This window comes from Ochotona princeps, chromosome 10, assembly GCF_030435755.1.
Source record: "Ochotona princeps isolate mOchPri1 chromosome 10, mOchPri1.hap1, whole genome shotgun sequence".
Lineage (NCBI taxonomy): Eukaryota > Metazoa > Chordata > Mammalia > Lagomorpha > Ochotonidae > Ochotona > Ochotona princeps.
This window is the reverse complement of record NC_080841.1, coordinates 34,603,266-34,619,129: the sequence shown is the minus strand read 5'-3', so window position 1 is coordinate 34,619,129 and position 15,864 is coordinate 34,603,266. Positions and strand designations below refer to the sequence as shown.

At 36.3% G+C, this 15,864-nt stretch overlaps 1 protein-coding gene across 1 annotated transcript in view; it reads left to right on the top strand.

Annotated features, from left to right (window-relative positions):
* The window catches only part of CUBN (cubilin), a 218,977-nt gene that overhangs the window by 22,800 nt on the left and 180,313 nt on the right, over positions 1 to 15,864 (top strand). The window contains exons 11-17 of the mRNA XM_058669299.1: positions 3,034 to 3,152; positions 3,536 to 3,722; positions 4,853 to 4,965; positions 7,131 to 7,365; positions 8,567 to 8,748; positions 11,389 to 11,551; positions 12,953 to 13,143. Coding sequence (XP_058525282.1) covers positions 3,034 to 3,152; positions 3,536 to 3,722; positions 4,853 to 4,965; positions 7,131 to 7,365; positions 8,567 to 8,748; positions 11,389 to 11,551; positions 12,953 to 13,143 — 1,190 coding nt within the window. The remainder of the gene's footprint in view (positions 1 to 3,033; positions 3,153 to 3,535; positions 3,723 to 4,852; positions 4,966 to 7,130; positions 7,366 to 8,566; positions 8,749 to 11,388; positions 11,552 to 12,952; positions 13,144 to 15,864) is intronic.

Below are 15,864 nucleotides of genomic sequence, written 5' to 3'. Positions count from 1 at the left end.
GACGAGCACTCGGGCCATTTTCCAATACCTCCCAGTCTCATTAGCAGGGAACTGCATCTGAGCCTACATCTGCATGACAGTGTTGCACGTAGCAGTTCAATTTGATGTGCCAAAATGTTGGTCTGTTGTATTTGTAAGTATAAAAAAAGCATATTGAGGCTTATTTCAAGTTGACATATGTATTGTATTATTAAAATTGAATCTTAAAAATAAGCCAAGTATGTGAAAAACACTTCTTTTTTATCATAAATTTGTGGCATTGCACAATTTATTCCCTGTTTTTAATTCTTTGCCAAGACTTTTATATCTATTTTCAACAGTATTCACTGGTAAGGGAATGTATTTAAGTTAATAACAATATTGATTTACACATAAAATACATGTATTTATTCAATGAGATGTGGCATTTCCTATTAAGAAATCTGGGCATTGGATTTAATGAAATTGTGTTAAGGTCTTGAATGAGTCTTTAAAAACTGACCAATAAAACTGTGGAGAGGCTACATGCTGATATATTATTCTTGCGCATTTTCTCATGCATGTCCTAATTAATAGTGGGTATTAATTCATCTTTAAGATGTGCACAACCTATGGTACTTGTTCTTTTGTGATTGACTCATTTCACTGAGCTTAATGGTCTCTAGGCGAGACCACCAGTTGTAAATAGTGTAATTTCATTCTTCTTAATAGCTGAATAATCACAGAAGAACAAATACCGTATGTTCTCTCTTATATAAGGAAACCAGCATGGAAAGTGTAACTTTAATAATCCGATCCATACTGTTTTTGTTTTGTTTTGTTTTGGCTGCATCCCATGTGTTTTGATGTTTTCTATTTCAGTTTTATGTATTTCAAATACTCTCTTTTCTCTTGTCGAATTCATTGCTGGCTCATGGGTTATACGGTGGCTTCATTTTTCCCAAGAGACTATTGTATGTATTTGATAAAACAACTGAATGATTGATGTTTTGGAACACTAATGATCCCTGGGAAAGGTTATGCTCTTGTCCCTAGAATTTCCTGATGGATCCTCAAAACTCTGGGTTTCCCTACGGCTCAGGTGACCTTGGAAGTGCAGTAACTCCCTTGAATACAACGCTGCCCCTGGAGAAGATGGAACCCCAGTGGAACTGCCTCTAAGAACTGAAAAACTAAATTTGTTTAATATTCCTCTTGTTCCACTACAGGTCAGGAGTGCAGAGAAATTCTCCACCTTCTTAGAATGTTTGAGGAAGATTTTAAGTGTAACTTATTATTTGTAGTTAACAATGCTTAACGGCCTTAGACATTAGAAAGCCATAGAAACTTGTGGTAGGATCCAAGAACAACCCTGACACTCTCTCAAGAGGAGGTTGTGTGTACAGAGCAGGAGGGGATCTCAGGGTGAAACAGGAGGATAAGAGGAGGTCTGTATCCTAATCCCGGAGACACCCAGAGGCCTCCCAAGTGCTTTCATCACAGAAGCAACAAATACTTCGTCCAGGCTTGTCAGTATGGAAACCGAGAACTGTATCCTGACTGCCTAGGAGATCACAGGGAATATGAATGCCCTTGGAGGCTGAGAACTCTGAAGTCAGTTATTTCCTACTGAATTTCCCACACGGGATGGTAGCAGCCCAAAACTCTCTCATAGGGTCTGGTGACATCAGAACTATAGCCAGGAGCCCTGGGTGGTACTCAGAGATAAAAGGGTTGTGAATCTTTTGGACTCAGGAGAAGAGCTTTCTCTGGTCCAGCCTTGGCTCCCAGGCCTCTCTTACACCGACCGTCAGGGTTGCTTGTGAGCCCCAAAATTAGTTCAGATAGACAGAGACTAATAAAGGTCAGCTAGTTGATAATCACTTAGCTTGTACCTTACTGATCAGGCTTCCCATTTGGCTTTTCAGACAGACAGAGAGAGAGACATAGATATAAATATAGAAAGTCTGAAACAGCCAGGGAAAAGGCCAACTAGCCTATAATCGCTCAGCCTGTACTTACTGGTCAGGCTCCCTATTTGCTTCTCCTGGACTTTACAAGGTAGGATGTAGAGTTAAATTCTTCCTCAGCTGGTTGTGTATATACTAAAATTGAGATGCCAAGGAAGTAGTTACAGGATGTGGTTAAGAACTTGCATTTTCTAACCTATTAGTCAATCAATACCATGTTAATTAACTTCATGATGTTGTTGATTTCCATGTTTCTTCCTGTTAAAAAGATGTACACAACCATTTAAAATACTTTTTGAGCAAGTTCTTTCCCACAAATTTTTAACTTTGTGCTGTGTTGATGAAGAGCTGATATGAAGTAAAAGAGAAAGTTAGGCTCTGACATTTTGTTGCTATTTTTACATGCTTATATTACTGTTTTATTTTCAACATGAAGTTTCACATCAGGACTATTTTAAATCCTTTAATGCTTTTGCAGTGGCTAGCCTGTTTAACGTGGTAACAGGAAGTCTGCACATCCACATGACTAAGCTCATAATCTGTCCACCACAACCTTCATCTTGTATGAGATGCTGCGGGGTTCTTGCACATCAGGCCACCAAAGTTTCCCTGGCTCTTCCAAGCCCTACATGTATGCCTTGATCAAGACAATGTATTTATATTGTGTCTTTTGCTGTAAAGCATAAAGACCATAATACCTACTTATAACACTTTTGAGAGGATTGAATCAGTTCAATACATACACTGATGCCGTCATGCTCAGTATCCTCTTTCCTGCTGGTATCCCCCTATGCTGTGGAACTCCCATCTCCCATCTCCCTGCTTGTCTCACATTTGCGTGCAGTTCCGGGTCATCTGGCACATGGAATCACAACACTGGTGTCAAACCACACGTCAAATATTGGGATCAATTAATGAGTTCTTATTTTAAGATTAAAATGGAAATTAAAGATTCTAATATTTTCTCTTCTACCTTGGTCTGTGTGCCCATGGGAATGTGTACACATGATGTTGATGGAATCTTACCTATATACATAGCCAAAGTTTAGTTAAATCTGCATCCATTTAGCCATCTATTTATGTTTCTATTTTTGTTTCAAAGCAGGTTCCTTACCGGTATGCACCTGTCTCCCAGGATATACAGGAAATGGTTATGGGCCAAATGGATGTGTGCAACTCAGTAATATTTGTCTCAGCCACCCATGTTTGAATGGACAGTGCATTGTAAGTCTTTTGCTCTTTCTATACAATTAGAGTAGTTGAGAATAATTTTAACTATACTTATTTAAAATATTTTTATCATAAAAATGCTTCATGAATTTTAAGGTACAATAAAGAATAGTCAATAACACTTAGATAAAATGTATCCATTTTAATTTCCAGTTACAAGCAGGAACCAAAGGCTGAAGTTTGATCCAAATAAATCTGACACTTAAGCTTATTAATTAAAAATAGCTTATTAATTTATTGAAAGTTTCACTATGGAAAGATATGATTCAACTCTTGTTAAAGACATCACATAGATCATTCTTCTTAATTATTTGGACTGATTCAAGTTTATCGTATATTCACTTATTTTATGGTTTCATGCATTTTTCCTCCCTTAGGAAACTGCCTCTGGTTATTCATGTAGGTGTGAATCGGGCTGGGCTGGTGTCAACTGCACAGAAAACATCAATGAGTGTCTGAGCAACCCCTGTTTGAATGGAGGAACTTGTGTTGATGGCATTAACACATTTAGTTGTGAATGTACAAGTTCCTGGACTGGATCTCACTGTCAGATTTCCCAGCAAGGTATGATTAGCTTTTCTTATGTCACAGATATTAATAGTTTAGAATTATAACTCTTTTGCTGATTCTCTAGTCTGCCCAACCTTCTTGTCCAGTTGCTCAGATGCAAAGAACTAAGTCTTTCCTTGCAGTAATGTTATAGAGTTCACGGGGCAAATATTTGTAAATCTCAGTTTAAGCTGTAAGAATTTTTCTTCAGTAGAAGAACTGGAGTAGTATTTGCTGTTTTCAGTATTTCTTTTTTGAATGTAAAATAAGGTACAGGCTTCTATAGTTTTTAAAAGAAAGTTTCCTGTATAGCAATCAATTTCTCTGAAATACTATGTTCAATAATTTGATAATGTAGCTCTCCTAATGTAGAATATATGGCAGCTCCTTATTGCTTGTTAAATAAAAATTGGGATGTTTTTTCAACTGTTCTCAATAATCAGCCCTCACCCTATCCACCCAAGCTTATTTTTCACTAATAGACTCCCACTTAGCCAGTCCATTTTTCACTAATAGACTCCCACGTAGCCAGTCCATTTTTCCTTCTGCTCCTCAACCCCATGCACTTACTACCTTGAGTGTCTCTGATGTTCTTTCATTTAACATATTTATTGCCACAGTCCTCCCAGACTCCTTTGTTATCCATATCTGTTCGTCAGGAATACTTGCCATTCAGTCTGACTATCCCAGCTGTCTTTCATTACTCCTTATTCTGAATTAACACATTATGAGATGTCTTCAGTGTGTTGAGGATGATGGAAGACTCCATGGAGAAATATAAAAGCAGACGTAATTGTTTCCATTTCCTAACTCCTTACCTTCCAGCTGAGGAAAGTGCATGAAGTAAGAGACAAGCTAAACGAAAGAAATATGTGAACTAAATTATGTGGGTATAAAGTCAAGTATCATGGAATTATAGAGAATAGGGACCAAAGAAAGCAGTCAGGTGAGGTACATGTGGAAGATGATGAGCAAATCAAGTGGACTCTGGGTAAGAGGTAGAATTTGAGTGAGTGTCCATAGAGCAAAGGGGATGGCCCATATGAACGAGTCAGCCTTTCCTGAGTATTTCAGCAGCAGCTTAGATTTGCCCACTCTTTTTCCTGGGACACACCATTTATCTTACTTTTTTCTTTTACATACAGTATGTGGAGGGTCCCTCTCAGGGCTGAATGGAACATTCACCTACAAGGGCCCTGATGTTGGTCCTCAAAGTAATGTCAGATGCTTCTGGGTTATCCGAACTGAAGATGGAAAGGTAAATATTACCATATTACCATACCTTTGCAAATGTATATTCTATTAGTATGTAAAATGGAAAACATGTACACACATTACATAAAGTACATGTAATGGCTTTTCAATTATTGTTTATTGCATGCTGTAGTGCCAAGCTTTGAGCTAGACATTTTGCCTTTCTCAAATGTAATACTGTCTTTGAACTAAAAAAAAATCCTCATTTTAGAGATAAAATAATAGAAAGTAAATGAAGCCATATAACTTTCTAAAAAATAGTCCTTAAATTGTAATTGGGATAATTGAATTGCAAGATCAAATATTTTTTCTAAGTCCATGCTTTGTCTAGTATCAATGACTCAATACACTGGTTGGATGACTACAAGCCAGTAGGTAATTTCTAAAACAATATTACTGAGACAGTGTTGTTTAAAAATGATCACCCCAGCATTTTGTTGACAGTTATGCAAAGAGGGTAACTGGGATTAAGATGGCTTCTTATTAAATGTCTTATTTTTTCCAAATACTATGATAAATATTTTAGATATATCAATGCAATTTTAAACTTTTTTAGCCATGAAAATTAGGTGTAATTTTAAAGACACGGAAGTGAACCCTGGAGCAGTTCAGAAACTTGTCCAGGTCAATGCGTTTTGTAATGATATGCAGTGATGGAAAGCAGGCCACTGACTTCAAAGAGATCGTGATGCTGAGCTGTGATAGGAGCACTTCAAATTAAGGTCTTAGCCCAAAACTTTTAATATTTTTGTCCTCATCATTAATTCCTCAGGCTTTTCAAAGTAATTGCTTCTCAACCAACTTCTGGACAAATTAAATGAAGTGGCATATCTAAATAGATAACATTTGGCCTTGCAGTCCTACTAATGTCGCTGTAAACTGGCTTTGTGGAAGCCACGAGTATGAGGGTCAGGAAACATTCTTTTCCCTTGAGGAGGGAGGCTGTTTAGAGATTGATAACTCCACAATGGAATACATTCCAAAATAAATTTCTCATTGATTATGTTATGTGAATTTCCTTCCTTCCATTCAGTTTAAATCAATTTGTTTCCTGACATTGAAAAAAATTTCACTCATGAGAAAATTTGTATGTAAAAAGCTTTTCATGTGATTATTACCAATTTGTAAGAAAATGTATCCTATTTTTGTCTTAATTATTGTGGCTTTACATCTTCTCCCCACCATAATGTACAGAACATAACATACAGATAAGGATAGCTCAAGTAATGAACATTTATTTGATTTTCATTTAGATGCTTCAAGAGAGAAATGATACGAATATGGGTAACAGGTCTTAAAAATACTCTGGCATAGAATTTCACAGAAATTGTGATATTCTGTTTTAACTGCGTATCTTTTGACTTTAGGTTCTAATGACAAGTTCAACAGCTTTATTTTGGTTGCTGGATTATTTTAAGTGAGGTCAGCAGTGCAACATCTTTTCTACTTTATCAGATGTATTACTCAATGTAAAATCTGCCTATTCTCACACTTGGCTTCAGGACATATTTTTTTTTTTTTTTTGGCTTATTCTCTCCTACCTGTGTTCCCAGTACTTTTATTACTTTCTTCCCATTCTCTATGCGTAGTACTCAATTAATCCCTGAATGATACACAACCCCTGAAGACATGTAGACTTGACATAAGTGTGTACCATGCGTATACCATGCCTATCCATCCTGTGTGTGTCAGTCAGAGCTGTGAGTGCGAGAACCCTATGGAATCCTAGGCTGGGGCTGAGGATGAGTGTGGGTATTGCTGATAAAGAAAGATACATTGTGGGTCATACAGAGAATTGCAGTATTGATTTTTGTGTATATTGATTTAAGCAGTTAATCTTAATTCAAGGTAGATTTTCTCAAATGATGAATTTATTTTTTTGATTTCTAGACATTGTCAGCTATGCATTTGAAATGTTTTTTTGTCTGATAGATTTTACAATGTAATGAAATCTGGCTAAACAAAATTTAAAATATATTGATATTAACTGATATTTACATATTAGTTAATTTTAGTGTAAGCTCTTTAATATGTAGAATTGCTATCTGTATTGGTGGATACTTAAGAAGTAAGAGCCATCCATATATCTCGAAAGTTACTTAACAAAAATGTTACTTAGTGGGAAAATATTTTTAGATTCATACAAAAAATAACATTTTTTTTTTTTAGGTCTTGCAAATCACTTTCACCTTTTTCCAACTGGATTCAGAGAACAACTGTCCACATGAGTTTCTTCAGATTCATGATGGAGATTCTTCTGCAGCTTTGCACCTTGGAAAGTTCTGTGGCTCCAGCCCCCCTCAAAAACTCGTCAGCAGTGACAACGCCCTCTATTTTCATTTCTATTCTGACCATTTAAGAAGTGGAAGAGGCTTTACAGCAAGATGGGAAACACAGCAGCCAGGTATATACAAACATGGAGAGAACAAGCAAATTCTGTTGATTATGTCACAATTGTGTATATCAAAATGGACTGGAATCTCATTGTTTAAAAACAAAATCAGAATGAAATACAAGGAGTCACAAAGCATGTGTCATAAAATTATTGAACAGCATTTTAAAAATATGGGTTTTTTTGGAAGGAAAGAGAACAAATTTCCTTGTTCACTCCTTGAATGTCTGCAATGCCACCTTGGCTTAATTAGTGAAGCTTGATATCTGCCAGAGTAACTCGTGTGTTCTTTTTAAATGTGTCAGGTTATTTGCATTCCCATATATGTTATTGACTAGACTTATCAACTCCCTCAACAGCTTGCTGGCATTTTGTAGACATTGGTTTGAATCTGTAATTAACTTGGGGAGAAACGAACTTGTGTATCCGTTAGCATGGACTCTGTTTATTGAGCTCTTTTTCTTGTTTTTCAAAAGAATTTATTTATTTAAAAGACAGAGAGAGAAAGGAGAGGATGTAAACAGAGAGATTCTATCTGCTGATTCACTTCCCAAAAGGTCTCAATAGTTGGGCTGAGTTAAGATTAATCCAGGAGACAGGAAATCCATCCAGGTATGCTCCCACAAGGGTAGCAGGTACTTCAGGAAGGAGACATATCAGCAGTAGAGAGCTCAAGAGAGAGACACAGAGAGATCTTTTATCACTGGTTCACTCCCCCAAATGGCCACAAGAGTCAGGTCTAGGTCAGGCTGAAGCCAGGAGTCAGGAACTTCATTTTGATCTCCCACATGAGTCGCAGGGGCCTCAGTACTTGGGCCATTTTCTCTTGCCTCTCAAGGGGCATTAGCAGGAAGCCACATGAGAAATGGAGTAAGCAAGATTCCATTGCTCAGATATGGGTTAAGTGATAGCTGAAACTGCTGTGCCACAGCACCAGGTCCCTGTATTTAAATTGTTTCACTGTACCATTGTTTATAAGTGTAGAGCTCACACATGAGTGATTCATTTACTCATGGGACTTTTAAATTTATGAGTTTATGAAACCGGGTAACTGGAAATCTTGCTTAACTTACAAAGGTTTGCAAAAGTGTTATTTAAATGTTATTGGTGTTATTTGAATGAAGTTTAGCTTCTTACAGCAAGGGCTGTGAGAATTCTACATGAATTATAGCCTAGATACAATGCTGAAGTTATTTTTTCCATCTTACTTTAGAGTGTGGTGGTCAACTAATTGACACTTATGGCTCCATCAAGTCTCCGGGGTATCCTGGAAACTATCCCCCAGGAAGAGATTGTATCTGGACAATAGTGAGCAGTCCTAGTCTCCTGATAACATTTACCTTTGGGACTGTGAGCCTGGAACACCACGATGATTGCAGCAAAGATTACCTGGAGGTAAGCAATTGTGCTTGGCTGGCACAGACCATAGCAGAGTTAAGATTCAGCATTGTGGCTTGGACATGCCCAGGGATGGCATGTAGTTCTATTTCTCAATAGGCAACTAATGGCCAAATCTTGTTAAATTAGTTTTTGTCTTATATTTTGTTTTTTAAAAAATTAAGAATATTTTATTGACAATAATTGCACATATTTATGGAGGATATAATTATTGTCCTAAAGAATTTGTTAAATTTATTTTAATGTTAAATACTGTTAGCATTTTGCTGTAGATAAAGGAAATGTGTGCTGCTTATATGATATAATATTACCCAGAGATCCTGACATTTGCAGCAAAATGAATGAGATCATTTTGCTAAGTGAAATAGCCAGACATGGGAAGATAAATATTACATATTTTCTCTCATATATAGAAGTTAATATATAAAGAAACTATAAAAATTGTATGTCACCTTATTTATTATACACACAGTTACAAATATTTTCACTGAATTACACCACTACATGACAATATGTCCTTCGTATCAAGTTCTTAATTTTGAGAGCTTGCTGATATTCTGGGATCTGCTTGACCTGGGAACAGTATTGCCTTTTCTTGTCTCATCCTGGAATCCCAGGCTTCCGACAGGAGGAAGGCAGAACTAATGAGACAGACACCAAAGTAATGGCCAATTAGTGTGATCTCTATAATATTTCTTTCCTCTCTGCCTTCCTGTCTCCCTCCTATCCTCCTTCTTCCTTTCTCTCTTTTTCTCTTTTTTTTTTAGTTTTTGAAGTAATGTATTTTAAATTTACGCTACAGTAAAAAGGCTTAATACTTCACCAAATATGAGGTTTAACAGATAAAAAACCAAAAAGAGTCTAGTTCAGTGGGAATACAGACAGCAGCTATAAACAGTAAATCAATGAAAACATTGGTCTCTTCACCAACAAATGGTAAATTTTAAAGTAATAACAGATCATTTAAACTACACAAGTATAACATTCTTAACCATTAGTTTGACAAAGTTACAAAGTACAGTTTTAAAAATTTGTGTTTATGGCATTACTGATACAGACGTTTCTTTTCTTTTTTGTCATCATTGTTTTTCTAAATTTTAGCTTCTATGTATTAGGTTAGCATGCAACATCTGTCTTTCTGAGTCAGCTTATTTCACTTAACATGATATCCTCCAGTTGTATCTAATTGCCATCTCATACTGGGCAGATTTAAATCTGCAGTTGTCTGTAGCAAACTGGCATTTGGGCTTTCACAATTGGACTTACAGAATTTCATATAAAAATAACTTCAGATTGATTATGTTGAACTGGTTCATAAAAAATGACCCAATGAAATTGGTTGATAATTATGCCTGTAAGGAGAAAAGTCTACCTGGATGCCTTCCTGCCTACAATTTAAAAGTATTAAAATCCAGAGGCGGCAAAAGCCTGTTATATTCAAATAGCTCCTGCAAGTAAGTGTGTCAGAAATATTGCTCTCCATTTTTGGATTGACAAAGGTCCTTGACAAGATTGAGTTTTTAGGTTGTTCCTGTATTTTTTTTTTATGATCATAAATCTCAGTGCTCCTTGTTAAGAAGACAACATGCTTTCCTAGGTCCATTAGAGAAGAATGGAGTACGATGGAATTATTTATAAAGACTAAAGATGCAGCTGTCAAATGAAGTCTTCACACATTGAAGTCATTAGTAATTTAACAGATGTAATAATGGATTTAAAACCTTCGGGAATGGCTGCAAGATCTATATCTCCATGGAAATTTTCAGCAAAAAAGAATCTTTTAAATGTTGAAAGCAATTAATTTTAAATAAATTCCATCAAATTAAAATTAGAGGCATTTTTCCATTCCTACAAATTGAATTCTAGATAATATGTGATAAGCTGCATCAATCATTTTGACAATATTGAAGTGTTTCAATATTGTTATCGAGTATTTCAAGGAACTAGTTAAATATAAGAATAAAATAAAATTGCCCATAATTTTGCTGCTGAGGAAAAAAAAAAGAATAACATGGAAGGACATAATTATTCATATTAAAATATTGTTTGATTCATCAGTTCCTTTGTGTTCTGTATAACGCAGTTTAAATTACAAAAGAATTACATGGAAGTAAATATTATTTAATGGACTAAAAATCAGCAATTAAAAAGAATTTTTAAGGCCACATTGTCATTAGTGTGGTACTTAATCATGATTAATGTTGTACTTTTAAAGTGCATTAAAGCATGTTTATGTTGCATCTAATCTAGCTGTACTTCCTTTTCCACCTTGGAGCTTTCTGAGTAGCCAGACCAAGTTGTGAATGAATTGACACTGATAACATTTCTTCTTTTGTTCTATTTGCATATATTTTCTTCTTTTAGACCTTTAGGAATTTATCATTTCAAACTTCACATCCAGGGAATAAAAAACCTAGGAAAGAAGTCACTGGGATTAGTAACATGAGGAAATCCAAAGTATACATGTAGTCTTGGAATTGAATGGTGGGATGAGACCCCATCTTTACTGAGCCTTAATATTAGACACATAAATGTTGGGTAAACTTCCTAGAGCAATCACTTCCTGTCCCCACTGCCTAATTTTCTGGCTGATGCACAAATGATTGTGTTGACAACTACTTTGCATTTTGTTTTTAGATTCGAGATGGACCTTTGCCTCAGGACCCCATTCTTGGGAAGTTCTGCAGCACTGGCTCTGTCCAACCACTCCAGACCACTGGTCCCTTTGCCAGAATTCATTTCCATTCCGACAGTCAAACTAGTGATAAAGGCTTCCTTATCACCTACTTAAAATCACCTCGTAAGTAAACACTAAGTGGAAGTTTCAAGTGCATTTGAAAGAGTTTCCTAGTGTAATACATTGCTGAATATATTTTCTTAGACTAATAACATGCTTTTATAAATATTTCTCCCTATCTCCAGATTTTTCTCTTTATTTTTCCAATGCTCCATTGTTAATTCTATTATACCTCTCAGTTTCTAAATTGTGAAGTCCACATTATGATAGTGATGTGTAAAACCTAAATTTTAAAAAATCAGAACATCAGGTTTCTAGTGTGATTTGTTCTTTTTAAAAAAAATTTGTTTTGTTTGAGAGTTGCTGTTTATGTGTGTAATGCATGGCATTGAGACATAGAGGTTTTGTCCTCGGATTGAGTCTAGCTGTACAGGAGGGGTCCTTCAGGACCCTAGATACGTAAGGACTACAGTTTTAATCCCAAAGGAATCCTAATATCTATGATGCCTTCAACGTGCATTGATATTTTACAGCTAAACAATAGAATGCTCCATTATCTTTTAGTGGGGTTGAGAATGTTGTTCATGACATAAATCACTATGTCTTTAATGAGAATTCACAGGAAAACACCTTTTAAATTTCAGATCCAGGAAAAGATAACCATGAACACCTTCACTGGTCACTCCTGCAATTGCTTTGGCATCAGGCTGTATCTACAGACAAATTCCTGTTGTTTTTGTACCCTTCAAAGCTGTGTCATCTGCAAGGAACTTTTCCCTGACCACATCTGACTATTTTGTATTTATTTTTCCTTTAATGTGCTTCAGTTCTGTGGTTACATATTTATTTTTAAACATGTTTTTATAAACTACTTCAAATATTTTTATAGTGAAACATGTGTTTCAAAAGCAATTTAAAAATTTCAAAACAATTTATGGAACAGGTTAATGGATTGGAAGTTGGATTACACACCTTTACCTCTGCTTCTTAGGCTTTCCGGGAAAGTCCCACAAACATGTCAAAATGAAAGCCTTATCAGAGGCTTATGTTCAGGGTGAAATGAAATGGGTATGTTCTGTGTGTGAATTTTTGTTTTAAAAAAAAGTATTTTTTTTTTGCAAAAGGCAGAATGACAGAAAGGGAACAAGGGTGGGAGAGAAGAGAGATTCTCCCAAATGGCTGCAGTGGCCAGATGGGTGGGTTGAGCCAGGAGCCAGAAGCATTTTAAAGCCCTTGGGCCATTCTCCACTGCTTTCCCAGGCACATTAGCAGGGAGCTGGATTGGAAGTGGAACATCTGGGACTTGAATCATTGTCCACATGGGATGCCAGCACCACAGGCAGTGGCTTCACCCATAATATCACAGCACCAACCCCAGTGTGTGGATTTTTAAAAACTGACTCCAGTCCGTGGGAAGCTGAAGCACAGGCATTCGTATGATTGTCCTCTTTTCTTTATCTTCAGTGGATCTGCCTTGTGGAGGGAACTACACAGACCCAGAAGGCGAGCTCTTCCTTCCTGGCTTGTCTGGACCTTTTACTCACAGCAGGCAATGTATCTACATTATAAGGCAGCCCCAGGGAGAGAAGATACAAGTCAACTTCACTGGCCTGGAACTGGAGGGCCAGGGCGGCTGCTCTCAGAATTACCTTGAGGTAACGTTGACTTCTCAGTCATTCTTAAATATGTACATCAACTTTCATGTTCTGCCTTCAGTTGTCAGTCAGCAGCATCCAGATCATCTGAGAGCTTGTTAGAGGTGCACCTGGATGCCCTATCCAAGACATGATGAGTCAGCCTTTCTGAGGGTTGGTTCCAGTAATCTGTTTCAACAGCCCCCACAATCCCACCCTTTCCTGGGTTTTCTATTGATCTGTGATAAGAACTCACCCTGTCAGGTGGTGCTGATGTTGGTTCCTTTTGCAGAACAACTGGTCTAGAGAATATCAGGCAGTTGGCCTAAAACACAGCTTAAGTGGTAAATAGGGCATCAACAGAGAACAAAAAGAAAGGCTGAAAGTTGAAACTGATGACGATGCTAAATTTCAGGCTATGAATTTGACTCCTAGTAGCTAAGGGAAATGTAAATAAGTAAGGCTAATAGGACTGACCAACAGGTAAAGATCTCAGAGAGTGTTCAGGATCATTTTATGTGTGATTGACCTCAACTCAGAATAGTTAAAGTGACCCAGCTGGTCAGTGGTGGAGGTTTATGTTAAAGCATTGAAGAACTGCTGTTTTACAGGGTTGTTTTCATTATTTCTGCTTATGCTCCTTCAGAAAACTATCTCTGTGCTAGGGTTTTAGTACGGAGAATATCATCACTTTTAAATGAGAAATTTGAGTCCCACAAATATCAAACTCTTATTGACCAAGTAGGAATTAGGTATATCTACCTAGCTGTCTAGATAGATATATTTTGACTTATATTAAAGTCCATATATCAAATCATCTGTACTCACTAGAAAAATTTGTACAATAGATTTTTTTTTTGCAATAGATTTTTAAAAATACATCTAATTGTCTTAATGTTCTTTATATAGGGATCATGGAATAAAGTGATAGGAACCAAAATTAGTTATCAATGCACTACTTCCCAAGATATTATTTCCTTTTTAAAACAAATATTTATTTATTTATTTATTTTAAAGAGTTATACAGAGAGCACAAGTGGGACAGAAAAAGAGAGGGAGGGAGATATAAAGAGAGATCAGTCTTCATTCACTGGTTCACTTCTCTGATGGGCACAATGTCCAGGGCTGGGCCAGGAAGAGCCCAGGAGCCAGGAGTTTCTACTGAATCTCCCATACAGGTTATAGGAGGCCAAACTCTGGGGCATCCTGCACTGCTTTTTCAGGGCTTTAGCAGAGAGCTGGATCAGAGCAGAGCAGCAGTGAAAGAAACTGGTATGCACTGGGATGCTGGCATTGCAAATAGTGCCTTTACCATGCTGGGCCGTGTTTTCATTATGATTTGCTATACTTAAAAGTTACAATTTTAAGCAAATAAAAATTAAAAAAAGAATGACGGTGCTTCAGATATTGTGATGGTAGAGAAGAGGGATGACTGTTATTTACTAACTATTTATGAGAGAAAGTATACTACTCAAAACTTTAGAGAGAAGAGCAGAGAGGGAATTATAGAGAGAAAGAGAATAGTTAGAAAGCTTCTTTTGAGTATGTATAGGTGGCACTCCTAGGAATCCTGAATTTTTTCATTATGTGGTCCCAGATGCCTTGTTGCTAAGCAAACACGTCATTTAAATAAAGATTCAAATTCCATTGTTTAGTATATTTCTTTCAAGCATAATGTGTTCTTGAAACACTTCCTTTAAATGCTCAGTAAGAGAACACCTACACACTAACTTATGAAGAAGATTTAACTCCAAAAGATAAATATGATGTTGCCAAGATCCAGGGCTGCAGACCTTTTTATTATCTTTTTTAAACAGGAAGAACAATTTAGGTATTAGTTCTTAAATTTTTGTATCTCTCTCAGCTGCAGTTTTTGCTTTTACAAACATATTGGCCAGTGGAAGGAGTGAATGTAGTTACAAAATAACAAAAAGAACAGATCAACTGTTAGCTCATCTGTTTTCATCTAGGAGAGCTTTTAAATTGTAGAGAAGAGCTCTATGAATGTGATAGGAGCATCTTTCCGGAATAAAAAGCAGCACCTGTCATGAATACTTTATGAGTGAATTAAGCCCTCAGAACTCTGGGCGAAAGACATACTGAAGTACTAATGAAACTTTAATTTTTCAGTCCCAGACAATGTTAGTTGTAAGCTGAATAGTAAATTCAGAAACTAGGTGATGTAAAAGGCACAGGATTGAAGTCAGATATAGAGGGAAATGGTTAGAATTAATTATCCCTACACATCTTAATCAAACTTGAAGTCTGCTATTTCACCCAAAGACAGGGACATTTGACAAAGGAGTACTACAAGAAAAGCTGATCATTGGAAATTGTTTCTTCTTAACATGGAAAACAGAAACATATGTCATAGAAAAATTGAGAAATATGTTTAGTATGATATACTGAATTTGGTTTCTGAAGTCAGATGTACAAGTGAAATTGCATCACAAATTAACCACAACTTCAACTTCCATCACAACTTCAGTAAGTTCATAATGCCGGCTAAGCATCTGTTTACAATAAACACAAACAGAAATGATTGATAAAACCAGTGGAAGTATCCAGGCTTATAGAACTCTATCAGTTCTCTCCTAAATAATTACTGGATTAAGAAGTAAACAAAAATGCAATGAAAGACTATTTGCAAAATAACAAAAAGGAGATTTTATATATTAAAACTTGTAAGACGTTACCTGGGAGAACTAACTCCCAGGTAATATCTTCAAGATAAAAAATACT